Genomic DNA, 26,434 nt, shown 5'->3' on the forward strand with positions numbered 1-26,434 from the left:
CTCCCCGCTGAAGCTCGGGAACCTTGGGGGGCGGGGCCCGGCTGCGCGCGCGCGGGGCTGAGGGAGCTCGCAGGGACGGAGTCTGGGAAGAACGCGGGCCCCACGCCCCCGCAGCGAGAGAGAAGCGGGCGAGGAGCTGGGAGGCGCATGCGCGGATGGCAGCAGCCCCTCCCCCATGCGCTGGTCAGTGGCTGGAAGGCGGTGGGCGGGGCGGCGCGTTTCCGGCGCGAAGCTGTGACGCGCTCAATCGGCGCCGGGGGCTCTCCGGCGGTCGATCGGTGGTGGGAGATGGCGGAGTATCTGGCCTCCATCTTCGGCACAGAGAAGGACAAGTGAGTGCCCTGTGCCCGTAGCTGCGCCAGCAGCGGAGGCTCAGCGCTCCGGGTACCCTGCAGGGGAGAGATGGCGGGGGGTGGGCTCGTGCGGCCCGTTCATATAATGGGTTTCAACGCGGAGTCTCCCCCTCGCCCCCCCGGGTTCGCGCGCCATGGAGCGCGCGTGCGCGCGCCCTGCTTGCGCCGCCGCCGCAGTTTATTGCTTCCCGGCCTGGAGCAGGCGGAGCGGCCTTGGCGATTGGAACGTGGCGGCGCGCGCTGCCTTCTGTGGGTGTGAGAGGAAACTGGGCGGCGCGCGCCGCCTTCCAGAGACCAGGCCCCCGCGCGCAGTGGGTAACCGCCGTGTGGGGGAGGGGAGCTGACTGTTCCCAGGCCGAGCGGGCTGCGCGCGGCAGAGAGTCTTTCCACGCGCTTATTCGCCGATCCCCATGGGGAGCCGGCCCGGACCCCTCCGCATTCTGAGGCGGAGGCTCGGGTGGGGAGGGAGCGAGCACTCTGTGCGCGCGGAGCATCACCCCACGTGCTCTCCCGCGCTCTGCCTGGCTGTCGGAGTCTGCCGCCCTGCTGCGGGCACGCGCTCCGGGGCGCGCCTCCCTCCGGGCGGGCCCTCGCGTCCCGGTTTGGAGCCGTGAACAATTGGGGATGGGGCCCAGCGCCGCGCCGAGGGCTCCTTTCAAAGCGTGCTCAGGCTAGTAGCTCCCTTCCCCCCGCCGTCCTCTATAGAGCCGCCTCTTCTCTGCTGCCGCCTCGACACCCTGTGGCCGCATAAATCCAGGTCCTGCTGCTCTGGATTACAATAGCGAAAACGACCCTCCCGGCTCTGCTGTCGCTTTGCTGCTCGTGAAGCTCTGATCAGCAAAACCCCTGGAGCCGTTGCTGTGCTCATTCAGGAGCACTAATGTATCCTCTTTACCCTTGATTGATGTCTGGGAGATTCATTTTTGCAAACTCCAGGGCCAGCGGTCTTGTTTCCTTCGTTTGTTTTGTTTTGCTCTTAAAAAGATAAGTTTAGGTTCTCTAGAAATGGGTGATGCCGTTGATTCTGACATTGCCCCAGTGGATTTTTGATGGCTTATGGTCATCCTTCTGTCAGAAAATGAGGGTAGGTGGCTTTTGAATTTTGCTAATGTTGCTGCCTACTTGATGGAATGGATGATTGATAAATCGTGCAAACATTTTTGATCCCTTTAGGGACTAAGCATGATTTTCCTCCCACCCACCCCACCCCACCAGTCCCATTCATTCTAAGTGAGGAGAATTGAAAATGAAATTTTGAAATTGTCATTGAGTTGAAATTGTTGGGGGTATTATGAATTAGTAGAGGTTTTGTAGTTATGTTTTTAGCTTTAGATTTGGAGTGAACTCTACTCTTTTTTTTTTTTTTTTTTTTCCCTTCTCCTGGGTCATGCCCACCTTGCTCCTGGAAATGGCTGGCTGGCACATCTCTTTTGCTGTGGAGGAAGGGGCCGGTGTAGCCAGCCAGCCACCCCCAGGAGTGGGGTGGGGCCAGGGCAGGCAGGCCGCCTTCCTGACCCCCACTGCGCTGCTGACCGGGAGCCTACACCTCACATCCTCTCTTGCACCCTAACCCCCAGCCCAGAGCCCCCTCCTGCACCCAAACTCCCTCCCAGAGCTTGCACCCCTCACTCCTGCACCCCAACCCCATGCCCCAGGCTCAGCCAATGCACACCCCACAGTTGAGAATATTACACTGATTTGTGACAATCCCTGAAGAATTTTGGATCTATAAACCACAAATGACACTAATCAAAAGTAAAACTCGTGAAACTAGGTGCAATGTGACCATGTGATCCCTGCACCCAAACTCCCTCCCAGAGCTTGCACCCCTGCCCCAGGCTCAGCCTGAAGCTCCCTCCCACACTCGGAACCCCTTGGCCCCAGCCCAGAGCCTGCATCCCCTCCCACACCCCATCCCCCTGCCCCTGCTGGGTGAAAGTGAGTGAGGGTGGGGGAGAGCGAGTGACAGGCCGGGGAATGGAGTGAGCAGGGCCTCAGGGATGGGGCAGGGGAGAGCCTGGATTGATCTTAACTTCAAAAAGTGATCTTGTGTGTGAAAAGGTTGGAGACCACTGCTGTAATATATCCATCTCTGAGGGTTGTCTACACTTAAAATGCTATAGCATCACAACTGCACTGATGCAGCTGTACCACTGTCACATTTCAGTGAAGATGCTATCTACGCCGATGGGAGGGGTCTTTGCCTGTTGCTGTAGGTAATCCACCACAAGACGTGGTAACTGTGTCAACAGGAGATGCCCACCCCTCAACATAGTGCATAGGAAGTTATGTTGGTATAACTGTGTCACTCACCCCTGAGTCACGTAGTTGTACCGACATAAGTTGCTAGTGTAGACTGGTGGTTCTCAGCCGGGGCACACATACCCTGGGGGTATGCAGAGGTCTTCTGTGGGGTACATCAGCTCATCTACATATTTGCCAAGTTTTACAACAGGCTATATAAAAAGCACTGGCAAAGTCAGTACAAACTAAAATTTAATACAGACAAAATGAGAAAGTAAGCAATTTGTCAGTAATAGTGTGCTGTGACACTTTTGTATTTTTATGTCTAAATTTGTTAACAAGTAGTTTTTAAGTGAGGTGAAACTTCAGGGTACGCAAGAAAAATAGGAGTCCTGAAAGGGATACAGTAGTCTGGAAAGGTTGCGAGCCACTGTAGACCAAACCTGGGAGGCAGTGGCTGGGTCGATGGGAAAATTCTTCCATCAACCTACCTGTGATTACAGTGAGGGTTAGCTACATTGCTCAGGGCTGTGAAAAGTTTCATGCTAAGTCAACCTAAATTCTAGGTGTAGGCCAGGTATGAATTAGAATATAATCTTTAATGGGTGTTGAATGTTTCATGCTGTGGTCTGGTGATAGAAGTTGTTGCCTAGAAGCCCAAATAAACACTTGAGCACTCTTCAGCTTTCTTCCATGCCTGTAATTGTGACTGCAAAATGGAATTTATTAAAATCATTTTGTCAATATGCAACATGTGTTATGCACAACCCATTAGAATTAAGTGCTTTTCACTCTGTTCCTCTGTGCTGTGAAGCTGGAGCAACAACGTGAAATTTACCAATTATTTAAATTCTGCTTTTTAGCTACTGTAGTGAACATACCAGAGTTAAGGGAGGGGAGGGGAGGGGAGGTGAAATCGTGGGGACATAGCCAGTAAACAAGTTGCAGAGCGGTAGCTGTGTTAGTCTGTATCAGCAAAAAGGAGGAGGAGTACTTGTGGCACCTTAGAGACTAACAAATTTATTTGGGCATAAGCTTTCGTTGGCTAAAACCCACTTCATCGAATGCATGCAGTGGAAAATATAGTAGGAAGGTACATATAAACAGAAAACATGAAAAAATGGGTGTTGCCATACCAACTATAATGAAATTAATCAGTTAAGGTGGGCTATTATCAGTTGAAACAAGTTGGTTGCTTTTACAGCTGGTCAAAAGGAAATGTGAAGGAATTGTTGTAAATTGTGAGTGTACGGATAAAGAAAAGTAAATTCAGACAAAAGCAAGGTTATATACTTTGTGTATGTATATAGCCCATATTGGCAGTTTTCACTCTCCCTGCACTATCTAGTGCCTGTGTTTATTTTTCATAACAGGTAAATAAGTCCTTTAAATAAAAGAATGAAGTCCTGTTCTTATTGGTTCACGGGCAGTTTATGCTACTGCGGTACAAATTACCTCTTGATTAGAAAGAGAAATAGTCAAGGCTAGGTCTAGCAGTTGTTTGTATTTGTGAAATTAGAAATACTATGTGTTCAGTTTATATGTTTCATTGGGACCCAGTGGAGCATTGAACTGTGTATTGGGGGGTGCAGGGAGAGGGGGGAGCTAAGCTAGTGGAGTCTGTCTTCTTGTGCTGGGAATCACACCTCCCAGCTGTAGTGTAGATATCCCTTAAGTGTCAACTATTTGACTGTGTCAACAGGAGATGCCCACCCCTCAACATAGTGCATAGGAAGTTATGTTGGTATAACTGTGTCACTCACCCCTGAGTCACGTAGTTATACCGACATAAGTTGCTAGTGTAGACTGGTGGTTCTCAGCCGGGGCACACATACCCTGGGGGTATGCAGAGGTCTTCTGTGGGGTACATCAGCTCATCTACATATTTGCCAAGTTTTACAACAGTTTTAGCTAGTGGGATGGGAAGTAGTGTGGAGTGAAGTTGACTGAGAGGGAGGAAGGAATTGGGGTTTGCCTGAATGAAGAGAGAGACAGAAAGGAAAAAAGGGCAGAAATGAAAGGATGAGGAAGAAGGAGAAACAAATAGCAAGAATAGTGGTTACAAGTGAGAATATTTTCCTACTGACTGATCCTGAATTTAACAATCAGGTACTGAATAAGTACACTTAAGTACTTTAGATTGCAGCTGCTCTGCGCGCTTTTGATTGTCCTGGAGTTCAGCAGATCTCTCAGGTCATGGATGAGGGGGAATCAGTATAAGCTAACTAGTCCCATTACTGTCTTGGACTTTATTGATTTGATTGACCTATGTAATTGTGCATTAAAGTTAAGTTGATAGTGTGCATTTTATGTTAAATGCTAATTGTGTATTAATATCCTCTTGCCTTGTATTTCCATAGACTAATTATCTGTTGTTTTTTACTTGCAGAGTGAACTGTTCGTTTTATTTCAAAATTGGAGCTTGCCGTCATGGGGACAGATGTTCTCGATTGCACAATAAACCAACATTTAGCCAGGTTTGTTCTCTCTTGTAGAATTTATGTACATATCTCTTTAAGTGTAGGTTCTAAGCACTTCAAATGAATAATTACCATATCCAAAATTAACTGAGGCCAGAAAATGTTTTTATGTATTTTTTTTTTCTGGGGAGGGAGTGTTTTTTCCTCCCCAGCATTTATCATGGTCTCCTATCACCCTAAAGGTTGTAGGGAGCAATGCTGTTGTAAGCTTGTCTATAGTAGAGACCAGACAGTTCTAACTGTGCCTTCTCAGAGATGTTTAGGCACTTAAACCATCCCAGATTGATTACACCACAAACAATGGCAGCATGTTCTACCCATCCCAAATGGGAGAACTTCCAAGATTATTTTTTTATAAGCAAATTTGCTTCCTTATCTGACATGGTCAGAAGAGATTCCCCTGCCCTCCTGTGATCTTTGGCCCAGGCTAAAAGCGTTAGCGGTCACTTGCTTAGCGCATTGGGTGTGGAAGGATTGCTTCTCTACCTGTCTAGCTGCTTAAGGATATACAACAATTGGCTCTACATATTATCCAGGTCTGTGGCTGGTTAAATGTTACCTGTGAAATGAGGAGTGGATATAGGCTATAAAGAGGGGGGCATTGGTTGACATGTATTTTTGATTTATTAGCACTACAGTTCTCTCAAAGAACATCTTCCACACTCCTGGAAAATTTCCACATTTAAACTCCAGTTTGCGTTTACTTGGTTTTCTATCATTGCTGATTGTCAAGATATGCAGGTAAAGAGATGATTTCTCATTTATTAAATTTTTAGCGGTTAGGAAAGCTCCTGTATTTCCAGCTATTTAGCCACAGAAATACAGTATATGCAACAGTGGAAGTGCCTTGCTAATATGCCTCAACCGTGACCTGGGGAGACCACTTCTAATGTCTCATCTACAATAGAGTTCTCCCATTTTAAGAATCTGCTTTAAAATTCCTCTTGCAAACATAGCTATGCTACTGAGTGGTCAGAAACCATGTATTTTTAAAAGCTGTTTTAATATTACAGTACGGATTCCATAGAAATGTAGGGCTGGAAGGAACCTGAGGAAGTCAAGTCCCGCTCCCTGTGCTGAGGGAGGACCACATAAAGTTTAGACCATCCCTGACAGGTGTTTGTCAAATCTGTTCTTAAAAACATCTAATGAGTGGGATTCCACAACCTCTTGGAAGCCTATTCCAAAATTTAACTACCCCTTATAATTAGAAAGTATTTCCTAATACCGAACCTAAATCTCCCTTGTTACAGAGTAAGCCCATTACTTGTCCTACCAGAGAGATGGAGAAAAGTTGATCATATTCCACTTTGTAACAGCTCTTCACATATTTGAAGATTCATTTCAGGTCCCCCGTCAGTCTTCTTTTCTCAAAAGTAAACATGCACAGTGTTTCTTGACCATTTTCCTCAGATGTCAACATTCTAAACTTTTTATCACTTCAGTTGTTCAAACTGGAGAGAGTCCATAGGTGTACACATTTCCTATATTGGGGCGCCCAGAGCTGGACACGATACTCCAGCTGAGGCTTCAACAATGCCAAGTATAGTGGGACAGTTGTGTCCTACGTCTTACCTATTTGACACTCCTGTTCATGCACCCCAGAATATTAGCCTTTTTTACAACCATTTTTCGCAACTGTTGAATCATATTCAATTTGTGATCTACTATAACCCCCATCCTTCTCAATAGCACTACCATCTACACAATTATTCCCCATTTTGTAGTTGTGCATTTGATTTTTCCTTCCCAAGTGAAGTACTTTGCACTTGTCTTTGTTAAATTTCCTCTTGTTGAATTCAGACTAGTTCTCCAATTTGTCCAGGTTTTTTGCATTTTAGTCCTGTCCTCCAAAGTGCTTGCAACTCCCCCAGCCTTGATATTATCTGTAAATGTTAAAGTATATTCTCCACTCCATTATCCAGGTCATTTAATGAATATGTTAAATAGTACTAGATCCAGGACTAACTCCTGAGGTACCCCACTGGATATGCCCTCCTAGTTTGACAGAAAACCACTTATAACTACTCTTTGAGTATGGTCTTTCAACCAGGTGTGCACTCATCTCATAGTAATTTCATCCAGGCCACATTTCCCTAGTTTGCTTATGACAGTGTCATGTGGGACTGTGTCAAAAATGTTAGTAAAATCAAGATACATCATAGCAACTACTTCCCTCCATCTACAAGTCCAGTAACCCTGTCAAAGAAGAAAATTAGGTTGATTTGGCATGATTTGTTCTTGACAAATCCATGCTGGCTATTCCTTATAACCCTATTATCCTCTAGGTGATTACAAATTGATTGTTTAGTATATGTGGGTTAGTGCAGGCCTAGTTGTAGGGAGACTTAGGTTCAATTCCTAACTCTTTCACTGATTTCCTGTAACAACACATCTAATGGATACTTGCCATCCATGCTGTCTGGCTTAAACATGTTTTCAGAAATCACTTTTTAAACCTGAGTTTAAAAGTAATTGTTTCCTAACCTGGACCACCAATTTTCTCTCTGGCAATTTAATCCTTATTTAGCTGATGTCAGTTGAAGTGAACTGCTGGGCTTGACAGGGTCATGTTGTGAATTCAGTCTACTGTGTGTGTGGCATTGGACTTGACACACAAGCTGGATTGTGATGTTGCTAGTGAATCTGACGTGTAATAGGTTGATTATGGAAGTCTTTATGCAAATATTGGTAATCAGCTGTGATAGAAAATTGAGGAACAGATCTTATTAATAGAGAGCAATTGCCATGGTTATATTTTATTGTGTTGTCACCACTGGTGTAGGTATTGGTTTGGTTGATGTGTTAGTAAAATCAGTATATGATTTAAATGTAATTTAACAGGTTCTAATCTCTTGGTGGCATCAAAAAACAAGTATTGCACCAGTTAAATTCAATTGGGGATGAAAGTTCATGCAGACTAACATTAAACTTGTATATTAAGTAATTAAATCTAAATCTCTTTGAGCTGATTAGTTATATGGACATTGGAATTTTATGTAATATTAGTTTACTAACTTAAACATGGTTTGTTTTTTCAGACAACTTGATTTTAAGAAGAACGGTACAAATGTAAGGTTTCAAGCCTGCCTGGTCTAATTCTTCAAGTAAAAAGCAGAAGGGCTAAAAGGATATTGATCTTTATTGAAGGATCGGAAAACGTGAACATTTAAAACTATTATATTATTTAAACAGAAATTCCACCAAGAAACTGCTTGATGAGACAATAGGGGGTATCTAGTTGATATTTGAAAAATTTGATATCTGAGGCAACAGTTTAAAGACTTTACAACATCGCATGCTATGTTCTGTGCACTGATACAAATGCTGCTTTTCTAGGCTCACAGTAATGAATTTGGTTTAAACTAAGATAAATTTGGGTATCTGCATAACTCTGAGCAGCTTGAAGAGCAAGGTGACATACTTCTAACACAAGATGTCATACACTTATCCCAAATAAACAGTTTCAGTAAATATACTTGGGACAGTTCACTAGGGAAACCAAACACCGCTCTTTCTTGGTGGTTAATTTAAAACTGTTTTCATAATATGATGGTTTGGATGCAGTTACAGAAGATACTCTGCAAATACAAAAGGAAAAATCTTATGAATAGTTGTCTCTTTGCAATTGTCTGTTATATGCACAGCAGCCAGTAGAATTCCCCTTTTTATTTTTTTTCCCCGCAGACCATCTTGATTCAAAACATCTATCGTAATCCCCAAAACAGTGCACAGACGGCTGACGGCTCACACTGTAAGTCCCACAGTTGGAGAAATTTTTTTAAAGAATGGTGTTAAAGAGCCCACTCCTAATTATGAGAAAATAATGTTGGCTTCTGAGCTGCTGACATAAAGCTGTTGCAAACAGGACAAGTGATGGAACTCTTCTTGCGCATATATCAAGAACTTGGTAAATGTACATGTTTATAAAGTGCAGAAAGTGACTTCTATAAAAAGATAAACTAATTGGACTTCCTTGATTCAAAATCATTTGCACAGTGCATGAGCATTACATCCTGTAACTGTTAAACCCTGTCACTTATTGTTGCATTCATTTTTTTAAAATGATTACATTGCAAGCATTTATCAAATTCTTGATATAATATGAAAACTTAGGTATATTTATGATATACGGTAAGTTGCCCAAAATTGTGCATTTTATTTCACCTTTCCTTTCTTTAGGAAATGGAGATTTCATGTTATACCATGATTACTGTGTTATACATTAGAGCCTATGCTGTTTTTAGAATGTTTTGCGGGGTGGTTTTATTCACTAATTGTTCAGTAAGGCCAAAATCAAACATTTGAGTGTGCTGATACCTTACATATTACAGCTATTACTATGACACTTGGACACCATTCGTTGTATTGGAAACTTTTTTTGACTGACCCCATGTAAACACTTCTATTGTAATGGAGGTGAGCAAACTAACCGTTAAAGTAAAAATACAGTAATCGAGTATCATGAGATCTCTATTGCTTTACAGTGTTAGGTTGGTTCAGAAAGGTCACGAGTTAAGTGAAAATCTCCTCTCTTGGGAGAAAATAACTACCTCTCTTTCAGCACTGAGACTCGGCTAAAGCGATCACCAAAAGGAAACCAGTTTCGTGTTAAATTTCTTTTCCATAATATAAAGTTGTTGCGTTTTGTATTTCAGACCATTGCCCTCTTGAACATTTACCGTAACCCTCAAAACTCTTCCCAGTCTGCTGACGGTTTGCGCTGTAAGTTCATACAAGTTCCTTCACTGGTTCCCTGGGCTTGATTGTCAGAGCTCAGTGTCGACTTAAGCTGGTCTACCATTTTAGCTTAACGGATCAAACTGACCACACTTCATAAAATGTGTCAACAATTTTTTGTCCTTCTCACCCCCCCCCCCAACAAGAATTTGTTTCTTAGGAGAAATTGGATATTTGTCCATTAAATCAAAAAGTGGTTGAAATGATAACCACTGTAAAGCAGTCTTGATCCACTGCTGTCTCCTTTTGCCCTTTTTCCCCTCTACCACTTGCCTGCATCCTAGAAATATATTTTTGCTATTATGTTTTAAAGGTATGCATTAGACTTCACTGCTCAAAAAGCAGGACAGTCACACATTTACTTAATCCATAACGTGTTTCCCATCATTATGTTAGTGTTGAGAGCACTCAAATTTGGAACTTTCAGACTGCTTGCAAAAATATTTGTCCTAGGCTAATGATGTAGCTCCCATTTAATGACTACTTTGGAAGATAAATTGGACTGACAAATGCTGCTCTTGTGCAGCTGTCCTTTTGGATAAGTGCTTGTTTAAAATTCTCCCTTACTTTGAAAATTCAAATTCCAGAACTAAGTTAGATATTTGCATAGTAGGAAATAATTTTAAAAGTACACTTGGGGAAAGGAAGCAGTTTGGATATTGTTATGAACTAATTTCTTAACTTTTCTGTAGTTAGGAAATGGGCAAAAAGTCTCGTATTGTGCATCATGACAGAAGTTAAATGACTGAGATTGTCAGTTTGTGACTACTGATCTGTCATTACAATTGAACCAATGACACTAGTAGAAAAAGACGTTAAAGGCTTTAGAACTAAAAAGATGGGTGTTATTTTTCTAATATTTTATAACAAATTGAGCATGTGGTGGTAAAGTTTTGTTCATTTATTACTTTTTTAACCACTGGATCATAGCTGGTAACTAATTCGAACTAGTCTAAGTTCCCTGCCCCAATTTAGCACTGCACAGGTGCTCAGGGAACCTGCCCGGGGGAGAGGCGCCCCAACCTTGCCCGGCCCCCAGCCTGCCGCGGCTGAGGCGGCGCCCTGGCCCCAACTATGCCATAGCCTGGACCTGCTGTGGCTGTGGCTGGGGCGCCCCAACCCCGGCCTGAATCCAGGTGGCGCAGCGCGACCCAGGCGCAGCAGGGGCAGCGCTGCACAAACCAGGGTGGCGCACCCGGACCCAGCTGTGGACAGGGCGGCACGGCCTGGACCTGTTGCAGGGCTCCACTCCCTGAATCTAGGCCCAGGCCTGTCACGGCCGGGACGCCCTTCCCTGAACCTAGCCCTTGCTGGACCTGCAGAGGCCAGGGGTGGGGCACCTATCCTGGAGCCCCAGCCCTGAAGTTGCCGTAGCAGGGAGAGATACCTCTCCCCTCCCAGTCCAGGTGCTGCTGTGGGGAGTCCTCTCTCCCCAATGTAGCCCCAGAGCGCCCTCCTGCACCCCATACCCTCAGCCGGAGCCCTCACACCCCTGCACTCCAATCCTCTGCCCCAACCCTGAGCCCCCTCCCACACTCCAAACCCCTCGGTCCCACCCCACCACATGATTGTTACGTGCACCGATATGAAGTTGGTGTCTCACATCACCTCCATATTTGTGCATGTAACAAAATTCATTCTACGCATGGGTGGGAACAATTAGAGGGAACACTGGTTACCAGCATTTAATTAGATATCATTCTATTTTATGAAATCAAATACTAATTTCAGAATGAAATGTGATTCATAAGATAAACAACTTATAGGATAGCATAAACAACATATCTTATAACAAAACTAATGCCCCTGATTAGATGACTGACACTTAATGTCAGTTGTCAAACTGGAGCTTTTCTTTAGAAGTAGAATGTTGCTTATGAAGTTTGTCTAGGTTTATAAAGTTCTGTTGGCCTGTAGGCTTTTTGTTTTAGATGGTTATGGTCTTATTACTATCTGTGTATTGCTAAAAATATGCAGTTGGATGTTGGGTACTTCCTACACATCAGCTAAGTTCTCAGTGAGCTGGTAACTAATTTGAACAGAATTATAGTTGCTTGGTTTGCTGTGCAGCTGTTTAGATTTTATTTGCCCAGACCCTCCTGGAGTTTGCAAGAGTCTTTAGGTAAACAGGTTCTCCAAACTAGAGTTTGATATTAATATTTAAACTTTAGTTTGTCTTGATAGATGAGTAATTGTATAACAGAGCCTAACTATACCTGGTATGGTAGAGTTATAGCTCTATTTTATCAATGGGTGTGCTGAAACCCTCCCCATATCTTTTCAGCTTTGTCCCTATTTAAATACTGCATATATTCTTAATGGATAGCTATTTAATGTTGTTGCTTTACTGTTTTCCTCTCCATTGTTGTCATAGAGGATTAACATTAATTTTGACTAGTAATAGTCTTGATTTTATCTAGTAGTTGGGCTTCTCAAGGTTCAGACACTGGTAGCCCTGGAACTTGAATATTTGTGAGATCTGTGTATGATGCCTATCCTTTCCATCTTAGAGGGACACTCTCAAGTACTTCCAATTCTTTTACTTTTCTTTTTATAATCTTAGTTTGGCAATGGAATGTCCATATCAGTTTTCAGCACTTTCCCATTTCGTAAACTTTGATCCTTTTTTCCAAACTGATGTTTTTTTAAAAATCACTCAGATGTTAGTGTGCTATCATCCTTATGTTGGCACAGCCCTGGGAATATGGTTAGTTATGAAACTGTCTCTATGTAGTGAATGTTGACTAAATGTTTGGGAGTTCTTTAAAATTGCTGCATAGGCAAGGGTCTCTTGAAAAGCAAACATGTTGAATCTGGAAGGTCAAATATCTTGAGCCAAAAATACTTGACCAGTGTCCCTTTAACCTTATAGAGGAAAATCGTCCACAGTTCCACGAAGATTAGGTAGTTTTATTGGTTAATATTAAGCATCTTTCAGTAAAGATGAAAAGCTGTTCTAAATGGCATCATTTGCACTATGATCCAGAAATGGCTGGGTTCAGAACACCTGTTTTTGCACAGTGACTGAGGCAAATAAACATAGCTTTATTGGACCCTCATCCTGTCGTGTTGCAGGTTTTGCTCAGAAAAGCAATGGTGTTGCATTTTAAAGGTTAAAATATTGTTCTTGCATGAAGTGCCACCTCTATTTTAAAACTACTTTACTTGATTGTAATAAAGCCATTTAACTGAAGACTTAAGCAATCTGGCTTTAATGTATATAACTTATTAAATAAAATGTATGGTAAAATGGTGTAGAATTGGAAATATCTATTGTAATTTATTTTGCTATACTTAATACTTTGAAAAATGAGCAAAATTTTAATTTACGTTAGTTTTTTAGCAGCAGGCAAGCAGCACTCACCTGCAAAGGCCAGCTAGGAGCACGAAAATGATCTAATGTGAATATATGGCCAGCCTCTCGCATTAAAAAACAAAAACAAGACCATTCTGCAGTATTACAGAAAGATAAATTGGCATTAAAAATAAAATGGAAAAATGCTTCCTACAACAAAGCCACATAGTTTCACTCTTTACTGAGAGAACAAGAAAAGTGTATCTTGTATTCTGAACAAATTCAGTGGATCATGATGAGCTGCAGTTTTAATCACATCAGTGATTTCTCAAACTAGTGTATTTATACTGGAGGAGTGAACATCTTTAAACAAAGCTCCGCCTTTAGGAAGAGAAATATTAATAATAAACATGCTTTAAAATAGTTAACGTGACAAAGCACTTGCCTTCTGTGTAGGTAAACCATTGGTAGATAGAGGGTGGGGTTCTACATTTAATCAGTCACATTTCAAAGTAAATCCTTTCCCCTTAAATTTGGCATGTACTATTTGGATGCTGATTAAAACTTGTCTTGATTTGACCATATTAGTATCACATACTGAGATATGCCTTTCTTTTGGGACTCAAAGCTGCTCACAGTTATTTTTAATACTCCTTAATGATTAACTACATGGCATCTCTTATGCTTCGGTAGATGACTTCTTCTGTTCTCTAAAATATATTTTGTAGTATGTTCAGAGTTTTGTCATTCAAATATTGATTCTAATCAGTATGACTCTTGGAATTTGTAGGTGCTGTGAGCGATGTTGAAATGCAGGAACATTATGATGAATTCTTTGAGGTATGTTGAAATTCACTGTTTAAAATGCATTATATTCTTCAAAGGCAAACATATAAAGTTTAGTCGGTGGAAGTGAAAAATTAGAAAAATAAACTTTCCAGCTAATCCTTGATGGGACCAAAAAAGGAAGACTATCATTCTCTAGATTTACCACTTCTAATTCTGATAAGCAGTGCCTTAAATGCACATTACAAGAAACACTCCCTGCCCCAGAGAGTGTACTGTTTAAATGATAATAAGATTGGATGCTGGGAGTGATCAGGGAAGGATGGTGGAGAGGGGAAAAAACACAAATTAGACATTTGGTTGCTTGACTGATATGTGTATCCTGTTAGTGTCTAGATGTTTTTCATATAACTTCAGTTTTACATATAGTCCCTGCTGTAGTCTGTTTAAATTGCCTATAACTCTATTGTTTATATTAGACCTTGGATTAAGTTTCAAAACAAAATACTATATGGTCTATTTTTGGTGTCTCCCCCATTCTGCTTTTTCCTCACACAGCTGAGTTAAAAAGTATACTTCAGTGTTAGCAAACAATTAATAAATTTGGAAATGTAGTAGACTGAAGGATTGGCTTTTCTTTCCAAAAGGCTTTAGTGTCTTGTATATCTCATTTTCCAAATAAAGAAAAGTTACCTTTTTGTTGTCGTTAATTACCTTATCCTTGTAGTACTCACAGTGTATTAGATATTGTCCATGCACACAGGCTGATGCAGTGCCTGCCCAGAAATTTACAGTCTTAGAACAAAAATGTATGAAGGGTGTTGGGAGAGAGAATAGTCTTCCTGCTTAGTAATGATTGATTGTCTTGTAGGTATGTTTAATCCATCTAATTTGCACAATGTTTTTAATAAATTTCTCTATATTTAGGAGGTCTTCACGGAAATGGAAGAAAAATATGGTGAAGTTGAGGAGATGAACGTTTGTGATAACCTTGGAGATCATCTAGTTGGAAATGTATATGTAAAGGTAAGATACAAAAGCACCTCTGCAATACATCATGAATACAAATTTTTCTTTAATATACATAATTAACATTTTCAAAACGTGGTGACACCTTTATGAAAGTAAATACCTGTACGTTGGAGTGGTTATGTATACATGTGTGTGGATTAGAATCCAAACCAGGCAGAAATACGTTCCCTTACAGTTGATTCTGTCTTGTTTTCATAAGGTTTAATCTCACCTTTTTAGTTCTGAAGATATTTCCCATAGATGAACTGTTGTCTGATTTACATTTGGGCATTGAAATTCAGAGCGGTGAAGTATAAAATTGTTAACTTACAAGTATGATTGTGACATGCTCAATTAAATGTTAATTACTTCATTGTCGGAGAAAGGCCCGGTTGTGTTCAGCAAATGCACTTGAGAGGAGTTTCTGTTTACACTGAATGTCTTGCAATTCCTCTGAAGCCTCTCAGAACAGAAGCACCAGATGGTTTTAAGGAGAAGACTAGAATAGTTGGGTTCAGTTTTGACTTCAATTGTGACCAGGATCAACTCAGTCCACTCGATTAAAAATAATGAACTGTCTTGCTCTGTGTTAATTTGTGTGTCAACTGGTTAAACTACAATACAAGTAGATTTTTTTAAAAATAAAATTCCAATCAGTTTTTTTCAAATGTTTCAAGACTGTTAACTTGTTTTATATTCTCCCTAGTGAAATGTAATAAATGGCATATTTACACTGTTGCACATTATAGTATTAAACTTTAAAATTAGAAGTACAGTATGCTTAAAAGGGTCAATCAGATGAAAATCATACTTTAAAATTCTTGCTCATCTTGCTAGCAGTTGAATTTATTAGAACTGTCATAACTTGCCTACTCTTTGCAACTTGCTCAACTTGAACATTGAGGCTAGGCTTTTTTTTATAATGTTGATGAGATCATTACTCAAACTGAAATAGAATCATAGAATATCAGGGTTGGAAGGGACCTCAGGAGGTCATCTAGTCCAACCCCCTGCTCAAAGCAGGACCAATCCCCAATTAAATCATCCCAGCCAGGGCTTTGTCAAGCCTGACCTTAAAAACTTCTAAGGAAGGAGATTCTACCACCTCCCTAGGTAACGCATTCCAGTGTTTCACCACCCTCCTAGTGAAAACGTTTTTCCTAATATCCAACCTAAACCTCCCTCACTGCAACTTGAGACCATTACTCCTTGTCCTGTCCTCTTCTACCACTGAGAATAGTCTAGAACCATCCTCTCTGGAACCACCTCTCAGGTAGTTGAAAGCAGCTATCAAATCCCCCCTCATTTCTTCTCTTCTGCAGACTAAACAATCCCAGTTCCCTCAGCCTCTCCTCATAAGTCATGTGTTCCAGACCCCTAATAATTTTTGTTGCCCTTTGCTGGACTCTCTCCAATTTATCCACATCCTCCTTGTAGTGTGGGGCCCAAAACTGGACACAGTACTCCAGATGAGGCCTCACCAATGTCGAATAGAGGGGGAAGATCACGTCCCTCGATCTGCTCGCTATGCCCCTACTTATACATTCCAAAATGCCATTGGCCTTCTTGGCAACAAGGGCACACTGCTGACTCAGTAAATAGGTGTAAAAACAAATTAAATGAAATGGCATTTGTACAAGCCTGACCGTGAAGGGGGGCAGGGGGTAACTGGGTATTTACAATAATTGCTGAGATGCATACAGCCATTTTAAGTGTTCCTAGTTTTATCCTGACACCCTTCTTAACCCCAATCCTTGTCCCAGTTGCATGTCCCCTTTCATTGCCCACTCAGACTTCTGACTGTCCTCACAGAATTTTGATGGAATTCGAAAAGTATTGATCACATACTTACTTTCCAGTCAGTTTTGCTTTCTGGTTCTTATGTAATTAGTACTATGTATTGTTTTGGAGTGTAAACACTGAACGATGGGATATTGGTTTAAATCTCACAGAATCTTGTTATTGCACACTTACTTTTTTGAACTAAGTGTTTATGAAACCTTCTTGGAGAACATAAATTCATGGTCTAAAATGCTTGACAGCCTCTTTAAACTCTAATTGTCCAGTAAATAATAAGTTAGATAACGATTTTGTATTCATCAGGCTGATATACTTGCAAGTTATGTTATCTAAGTCATATTCCTCACAAATGCCTGCAAGACCAATTAGTCTTTTAAACATGGAATGTTAATATTCAAAAAAATTCTTTAATCTGGAGAGAAACCACTAAGTCCTCTCCAGATTGCCTGTTCATGTTTAAAATGTTACTGCTTAAATAATAAACTGAATGGACCCACATATGTTTTATTAAGACACCACTTTAGAGTAGGGTCAAATAAAACTAGAAGTCCATTTTATATTCTATTACTGGCCTTGAGCACGTGTTAAATATCCAGCCAGGAATTAAATGGTAATGTTTGACCTATTTTATGTAACATTTTGAGAATGTTAATTTTACTTTCTTCTCAGTTTCGTCGTGAAGAAGATGCAGAAAAGGCTGTGATTGATCTGAACAATCGCTGGTTTAATGGTCAGCCGATTCATGCTGAGCTTTCACCTGTGACTGACTTCAGAGAAGCTTGTTGCCGTCAATATGAAATGGGGTAACGAAATGATATTTGCTACTGCTTATTTATTATAGTAGCTTAGAGAGACCTCCAAGTTAAGCTTTTCATGAGTAAGGTTTCTCAAATGCATTTCCAAACGATGCATTCAGTAAAAATACAAGAAAATACACTTAAAGCTACCCTAACATATAGATTCTAGAGCAAGCTCAGTTCACATACCTTAGCACCCATGTGCACTCAGTCTCTTCATCCCTACAAAAAATTTCCCTTCACTTTCAGGCATTCATGCACCAGGCACACAAGTAATTCCAGTAAATTATGCTCAAGTGTAACTCTGACTTCAGGGCAATTAAGATATTTTACCAAGAGTCATACTTCCCAATGTTTAATGTTACATTAAAAAAATCACAGATCAGTTAACGTAACCCCTCAGGTTTATATAGAAGAAAAGCTAAGAGTATAAATTTGAAATGTTTTCTTTGTGGTAATTTTCTTCTACTCCACAGAGAGTGTACGCGAGGAGGATTCTGTAACTTTATGCATTTGAAGCCCATCTCCCGAGAATTGCGACGTGAATTATATGGACGTCGTCGTAAGAAGTAAGCATTCATATTTTAATTTAAAGCAAACTGATGCAAATAATTTAGAGATTTTTTTTTTCCCCTAAGCTTTTTGAAGACACAAAGAATAGGATCTGACTTTGAGGAAAGTTGTTTAAATCATTTTTTCTTCTCCCAATCCAGTTCTGTTACGGAATCGCAATCTGACTCTTCTGTAAATCTTCAAGACTTAATCTGGCTTTATGGCAAATTTAAAAAATAATCAAAAATGGAGAGTGGCAGAGAGAGTCAGTAATGTGAAGTACAGAGTTTCCCCTCTAGGTTATCAGTTCATATCCATTCCATGTTGGGAAAGTGAAGTCTACATTGTTGCATGTGTCAGATGAGTTGGTGATCTTGGTTCCATTCCTAGTGGACAGTTGCCAACATCACAAAATTCCATAACAGTTGGTGCTACTGTTCCCCATTGGTAGGCATGCTGTGTATCGAGTGGGCCATAGTCAGAGTTCCATGCAGTGGCAAAAAGGTTTCTTTTAGTCTTAATTCAGGTACGTTGGCGAATGTTGCATTGCTGCTATCAGTATGAAACCTCTTTTGCTGTTAGGACTTCACTTTCCAGTATTATCAATGAAACACTTTCACAAACACAAAAATGCATATTTTTCTAAAAATGCTGTTAAATTGTCTTGCAATATTTCGGGAATTGGAGGAGTAAACTTAATTGTGAAAAGTTCATATTGCATTGTTTCCTGCTTTCCTGAGAAATTAAGTATTAATTAATTTTAAATGGAAAGTGTCAGGGATTCATTTGTTTGCCTTATTTATGCTGAGAAGGTTATAATATTGTAAAAAATATGCTGCTGACTTAAGAGCCACGTGATTACTTTTCTGGTTCCCAACCACTTTTCCCCTAGTCAGAAACACTTGAGCTCGGCCTCTTTTCCTGAAAAGCCTTCCTCGTCCTTTCTTGTGAGATTGTGAGAATGGATTTTCAAGAATGAATTATATATATTTAAAGATGACCTGCAATATTGTGACCAAAATGAGACTTGTGCCAAATGACCCAAATTACAAGGGGCAAAGTAGACACTCAGCACAAATGATCTTGCTTTTTCATCTTTTGCCTTACACATACACGCTTCTACCCATCTCCAAAAAAGCACCACACATTTTTGCTGTGACACACCAGAATGCATCATTCTTTCGTGTCCTAGATCACCAAACTCCCCTGAAATACAAAGTTGGTGTATTCACAAGTTGGGGCAAACACAGTTACTCAGTTCAACTTTGAGCTCCATAGCAATGCCTATAAATAAAAAATCCTGTAGTTCATATTTAGTAACATAACTTTAAAAAAATTTAAATGTATAATTTTCCGTTTGGTAATACAACGGACTTACTAAAGCCTTTCAAAATCCTTCTCAAAGATTTTTGGTGACCTTCCTCCTAAAGAGGCTGGCTCTGGAGCTCTGAGTAGCTGTGACATAAGAGATGCATTTTTGGGCTCCTGCAGCTCACTGACCTTACTGTGTTGGTGATGGAGAAGGTGGAGGGAGACTGAAGAGGAGGAAAATGCTTTGGTTACATGCTACTTGGGAAATTCAGTACAGAAAATCCTGATTTGTTAGGTTTTTTTTATATATAGCAGTCCCTATGGCCTGTACGCTTGCAGTGTACCATTAAATCTGTAAATGGCTACAAAAGACTTTTCACAGTGCTGCAACTGGTTCTGCATAACAGTGCAATTAACTTAGAGGGGTACTTACAGGGAACTGACCCTTTTCTGGCCATTCAGACAAGTGACTGCAGTTAACATTTTTCACTATACATACTGACCCTTCACTGCCTAAAACTGAAGAATTCTGTAATGATGGCCTTGTGGGCTTGAAAGTGCTGGGCTCTTAGGTGGTGGTAGTACCTAATCACAACCTTATTTCAAACTCTACTTCTTTTTTCTGGTGTTTTCATTTGAACGATTGATCCTTGGTACTCTGTAGAATATTGATGCATTGTTTCGCTATATTCAAGAACTACAATCTTAATGCTTTTTTGCAGGCATAGATCCAGGTCAAGGTCCCGTGAACGTCGTTCTAGATCCAGAGATCGTGGTCGTGGAGGCGGTGGCGGAGGAGGAGGCGGTGGCGGAGGAGGAGGAGGGCGGGAACGTGATCGGAGGCGGTCAAGAGATCGTGAAAGATCTGGTCGATTCTGAGCCATGCCATTTTTACTATATGTCCAGTAGAAAGTGTTGTAGTCGATTGACCAAACAAGTTCCTAATGAGATTTTTTTTTAAAAAAAAAAGATGGGCTTCTGAATAAAAATTTGTAGTGATACAGTATTCTTTGTGTAACTTGTTTCTTGTGGGGGAAGTCTTTTTTTACTGTCATTCCTCTTTCTTGACAAATAGCTGGATTAACTGTGCTTGCAGTAAAGGTGGCAGATGTATTGGAGGTGTGCAAGTTTTTACATTCAGGTATTAATTAACTGTTAAGGAAAATGTGCATGCCTGTGTATATAATATAAAATAGTATATTATATACATGGATAAAGTGCTATATTGCTTAAGAGACAGTTACAATTTAAGTTTCCCTTTCTGCTATGCTGTCTGCTTTTTTAGGTTAGTTTAGGCACATTTAAAGGAAGGCTGTGCAAAGTGCATTTATTTACTCAGTAGAAATGCTAAGTTACAAAAATATGTATGTTAATAGAAGTCTGCACTGTCTATCGCTGTGACTGTGGCATTTACAATAAATCCAATTCATTGGTGTAAAATCTAAAGCCTATTCTCTAAGCCCTCTGGAGTAGTTGAGTTGCTACTCCTGGCTGTGCCAGAATTCATAGTTAAGCGGGTTTTTTTTATTTCACACACACACACACACATCCCCACACCCCACCTACCTGCCTCAGGTGATTCCTTAGGAGGACAGTGTATCTAGTGCAGTATTTAAGGCTAAAGTTATGAATGCAGTATCTTATAACAGACCATCAAGTTATCATGCAAAAGCTCATGCTCCATACAGCAGGATGAGTTCTGTGTAAAAAAATATCTAAGTATCAGATCCACCTTCATGGAAGGTTTCTTTTACTTGAAGTTCCATTGGCTGTCCTTTTAACTGAAAGCATATCAGTATTCAGGATAAGCAGTAAGTCGGACGCTAGTGAAAAGTACACTGTACCTTCTCCATCTGTTGCTCACTTCTAAGAGAAGATCTGAACTGTAGTTAAAAGCATCTTTTCCTACATAAGGCACTTACATAGCAAAGCTAATGGACAAGAGCATTTTATTATATTTTGAAGTTGATACTTTTAGGCTTGCTCTATCTACAGTCTTCATTGCAACTGCAAATCATAGCTGTACTTCATAAAAGCAAAATACATTTTATGGGATTCAATGCCTCTTCTAGCGCTAAAGCCTCTCACTTACAAGTTGCTGGAGCATCTTAAGTGCTATACAGTTTGTACAGTAGCTGACTTTACAAGATGTATAATCAGACTTGGATCCCGGTCTGCTTATCAATCCATGAAATAGCATATAGGGTTGTAGAAAGTATCCACCAGTTACAACTTCCTGTACGTCAGGAATTATTTAGCTTTCAGAAAGGGAGGAAATTTATTAACGCTACTAGTGTTTTCAAAAGCTTGTATTAATGAGAACTTGCCTAAAAGTGGTTGAAGAATAGCTCTATGTAAATACAGTGGATATAGACATTTTGTGGCCAGGGTAATAATTAACTTTTAGTTTTTATTTTATTCCCAAATGATAAACATAAGAAAAGACCGCACTCACTGGCACTTAGAATTGGTAAATAGTGATTAATATTGAAGGAGGGAAGCAGAAAATCTTACACATCTTACCTCTTTAAGGTGAACTTTTGGGCCAAAATAAAAATTGAGTTATTCCCAGATTTGTGCAGAATGCCTTCACTAACCAGATTGGGGGGGGAAATCAAGGACTTCAACAGTGTTTCAATGACCTTGAGTGGCAGTATCACAATGAGCTGAAACCTGTCACCAATTGAGAGGTTGAAATTGTTAACTCTTAACCCTCTAATTCATCTCAATGTACATGTTAAGATTTACCCATTTTCTCTTCGGTGACATTGTGTTACTTAATACGCTTTTATAGTTAGATTGCAAGATCCAGCAAGATACGGATGGTATTCATGTGCATTTAGGCAATGCCTACAAACAAATCTGTGATTATTTTCTTGTGTTTCACGTGGCAAACAGCATGTGTAAGACCTTGTCTGCACCACAAAGTCATGTTGCTAACTAGCTCAACTGATGTAAGCCAGTGTCTACACAGTGATTTGTACCAGTTTATTTAAATCATTTTAGCCTGGTACAGCTTTCGTTTGTAAACAAGACCTAAACTTGTACACATCACAAATGAATTACAAAGACCCCAATTTCTCATGCTTTGCTTTATTTTACTTCAAAATTTTTCTCTGTCATTGAAATCCACTGAATGTATCATTTTGTGGCCTTGTGAATTAATAACATAACTCAAACATGCATTCAGGGACACTGATAGCAAACGAGGGGATGTCACTGAATTTCACAAGGAAGAAAAGCGTTTACAGTTTTACATTTCCACAACCTGACTAGTGAGAGCACAAGAGCACAAATCTAGCACAAACTCAGTTTTCATTGTAGCCTTGCCCTTCACCTGTAATACTGCATACTACATTTGTGAAATTGTTCAGTGTGAACTTTTAAAAGGACTTGGCACAAATGTTGTCACTTCCTCGAAGCCACTTAAAATAGCTAATTAGGCTTTTTAATGGAAATGGAGAAATTTCACTTTATTATCCTTATCCCCTTCTCCCCATATACAAAGTGTAGAACAGGTAATATTTTTTTAAAGGTACCTACTCATGACTATCCAAATGTTAAGATTTCTTCTATTGAAAAACATCACTTTTAGTTCATGGAATTTCTTAATCTCAAGTAAATGACAGCATATGGTACCTCTGATGTCTGGATATGCTTAATTTTAAATAAACTCATAATTCCAAGTGACTTCCTCTTACTTGTATTAGTCTCAAATCTGATTCTTCTGTAAAATGCTGCTTGTCCATAAATATGATGTATGTTAAGACTGTAAAACCAAATGGAGAACTTGTTCAAAATAAAGCTTTTTTGGTACATAATCTGCAAGTAATAGAAACATAACCCTTCTTTTAAACCAGACACTTTTCTTTAAAACTGTGCCAGCAAGGTTGTCAGGTGCTAAAAATTTTAAACACCCCACCTGTCAACTAAACTCTTATGGGTTTCAGAGTAGCAGCCGTGTTAGTCTGTATACGCAAAAAGAAAATGAGTACTTGTGACACCTTAGAGACTAATAAATCTGTTAGTCTCTAAGGTGCCACAAGTACTCCTTTTCTTTAAACTCTTACGTTCATTTGTTAAGAGACAGATCTCTCCTTTTTTTTTTTTTTTTAATATTCTAGGGAATGGTATTTGTTTCCTCAATCTAAAAACAATTATAAATCCATGTATAGCACTTGGGCACTGGTGTTACCAAGTGGAGACCACTGTCTTTCCTTACACAAATCAATAAGGGTTGTACTTGAGTAAAGGCTGCAGGATCTGTTTTGTATGATTGTAGAAATCAGTCTTGGCTAATACCACATCACTTTTATTTAAAAACATGATAGAAGGAGCTTGCACGACTTGGAAATAAGTAATTAGTGTCTTAAAAGCCCAACACACCCCCTTTCTCCCTGTCATTGTACAACACAACTTGGTAAATTGGTTTCAGTCAAGGGTTAGTGATTGTAGCTGGTTCCTCTGCTGACATTGTCACTGTGTTTCAAGCTATCTGCACAGACAGGTTAAATCTAAATTTCCTGTGCTTTTATCCTACAAACATGTATAATCTCACTCTGCAGAGTAGAAACTACTTTAAAAGCCTTCAGTGCCTGAGAGCTGCATCTCTGAATTTTTTTAAGAAGTAATAATTCTGCTACTTGGGAGCTAAATGTTTATTGTACAGTATCACAACCCTGCCTCTGTTCTAGATAGTGATTTTTGAAAGTAGAATTCCTAAATTCTAATTAAATATACTCATTGTAACTGTAGAAATATTAAATGTCTTTCTCTTTTCTGACTAAATTGATATATCACAAACTTAGAACTGTTTACTTTGTATGTACATAAACATCTTTGACCTGGTTGGTGGACTAGTCAACAAGGCTTTTTTGTTTAGTGGGGTCTCTGTTTTTCCATAGTCACTGTTTATTTTAACAATTGCCTACAATAATAAATCATGTATATGGAAATCGGCAAAACCCATCTCTCATGATTCCATGTGTATCACAGGTCCAGTCTTTGGCCTTGTTGATGTCAGGAGTGAACCCCCTATAATACATGATCTACCATGCTGATTTTCCTTAACAGTACAGTAGTGGTGTTTATCTGTAATGGTGGTCAATCTGCATACTTTATAAACTCTTTTGTTCCTGGATTATTTTAAAATCTGTTTTAAAATATTTTGATATGTCAAATACAGTCACTGCAGTGTGCACTAATTAGCACCCAGATCGAAAGACAGCAAAGAGGCTTAGGCTTTTTCTGCACATATGCATTGCACTGGTGTAACTGAAATCAGGGTATAGCCGCTCTCTTAGGGTACGTCTTCACTACCTGCCGGATCTGAATAGCATAGCTGAAGTTGTGTATCTTAGTTTGAAACCCCCCCCCCCCCAAGTGTAGCCCAGGCCTTAGTGTCTTATTTCAGTTTAATTTAGGTGGATTAGAAATAGATTTTTAGTTAAACTACTGTAAGTCAGGTTTATATGGGAGTACTCAAACAGCCTTTTTGTACCACTATGGCTATTCGGAATTACACGTTTAATTAAACTAGTACAACTGTGTGTGAAGATAATCCCTAATACCATTCATACAAATAAAGTGAGCAGGATGTGGCCATTTACCGAACAGTCAAAACTTGGGAACTCTAAAGTCTCCTGTGCTGCACCTCCTGTGTCTCATTCCTGTTCTTGCAGACTATTCTGTACAGGACACACCATTCCTTTTTTTTTTTTTTTTTTGGGGGGGGGGGAGGGGGGGGAAGGGTCCTTTTAGTTCTTGGTGGTTCTGCCCACTGGTAAGTTTCTAGCCCTCATGTTGCAGAGAAGGACTTGAATGTTTGTCTGTGATATTTCCTAACAATCATTAGTTTATGCTTCTCATCCACCTCCCTCCTCCCAAGCCATCCAGAACTAGTTTTGAGGGCCCTTAAATATTCTACATATTGAGCAAATTTGTGGCTGTGAGGTGCTAGAGCTGCTCATCATCTGACTGAAACTGAGTTGGCTCTTTTGCTGAGCAGCCAATAGTAAACTTTGGCAACAAGGAGGAGCTACTCAATAATGAAAAGGCCTCACCTGAACTAAACACAAGCTGGTTTTCCACTTGTGGATCAAATTGACTCTTTGTGGCCTTAACCATTTTTAGCTTCAATATTTGTAAAATGGGGATAATAATGAGGATTAATCACAGCACACGACAAGGTAATTAGGCACTGATTATAAAACCCTATATAAATGCTAAATATTGTTGCCCATTTTGCCTGAGCAGTTAACCACTATTTGGGGCTTTGCAGTGTTATTTGTTCAGAGGAAAAATTGTTGAGTGAGGTATATACTTTGGTGCAATCCTGTTTGCTGTAGTCTGTGCTATTCTGTGTAAATTTTAAATTGCCATTTTTCCTCCAACACCATTGGTGCATCATGTGGGTTGACATCTTATTAAACCCCTAGACAAGAACGTGTAATGTTATGAAGAGCTATATGTGCCTTGAAATTCCTTGTTTATCACTGGCTTATTGGGTAGGAGTGGTGCTACTCCTTTTCAGATTGAAGTAGCTGCTGCTGCAGGAGTTGGATGTATTCCCCACAACAAGGGGGAGAGGTGAGATCAAATTTAGATTGGATGAAAATGCTACTCCTGCAGGAACAGGGAGCTGCTGGCCTACTATCTCTAAATTACATGTAAAACCTCAGTTACAAGTTCACTGCTTATTTGAATGATTGACATCACAAGGCTACTGTGGCAGCATGCTTGTGTCTTCCTTAGCTTGGGGACTCAGGCCCAGATCCTCAGAGGTATTTAGGTGCCTAACTCACTGAAATCATCAGAAGCTAGGTGTCCAAATATTGTTGAGGGTCTGGCCTGAGTCCTTAAAGGGCTTCAACTGGAAGACTCCCTTCAGCAAAGCATTGAACACTCTGGTCCCTGCTGCAGCATATGGTTAAATCCAGTGGGACTACTCACACACTTAAAGTTAAGCATGAGTTTAAGTTCTTCCCTGAGACAGGGCCTGAGTGCTCTGTCCCTTTCAGGATCCAACCCTCCTTTGCCCATTAAAACACAAAACCACACTTTCTT

At 40.3% G+C, this 26,434-nt stretch overlaps 1 protein-coding gene across 2 annotated transcripts; it reads left to right on the forward strand.

Moving 5' to 3' along the window:
* The first annotated feature begins 209 nt into the window (after nt 1–209).
* U2AF1 (U2 small nuclear RNA auxiliary factor 1) lies at nt 210–20,375 on the forward strand. 2 transcript variants are annotated; one of them, XM_084642200.1, is made up of 8 exons: nt 210–332; nt 4,987–5,074; nt 8,765–8,831; nt 13,903–13,952; nt 14,826–14,924; nt 17,379–17,512; nt 17,983–18,075; nt 20,092–20,375. In XM_084642200.1, the coding sequence occupies exons 1-8, from the start codon at nt 289–291 to the stop codon at nt 20,246–20,248; spliced, it is 732 nt and encodes a 243-aa protein (XP_084498326.1). In that variant the 5' UTR covers nt 210–288; the 3' UTR covers nt 20,249–20,375. The 2 variants fall into 2 exon arrangements, with proteins under 2 accessions (XP_084498326.1, XP_084498325.1); XM_084642199.1 differs by lacking the exon at nt 8,765–8,831 and adding an exon at nt 9,736–9,802.
* The last annotated feature ends 6,059 nt before the right edge of the window (nt 20,376–26,434 follow it).

The sequence above is a fragment of the Lepidochelys olivacea genome (genome assembly GCF_965140295.1).
Source record: "Lepidochelys olivacea isolate rLepOli2 genome assembly, chromosome: 1".
NCBI classification, from domain to species: Eukaryota; Metazoa; Chordata; order Testudines; family Cheloniidae; genus Lepidochelys; species Lepidochelys olivacea.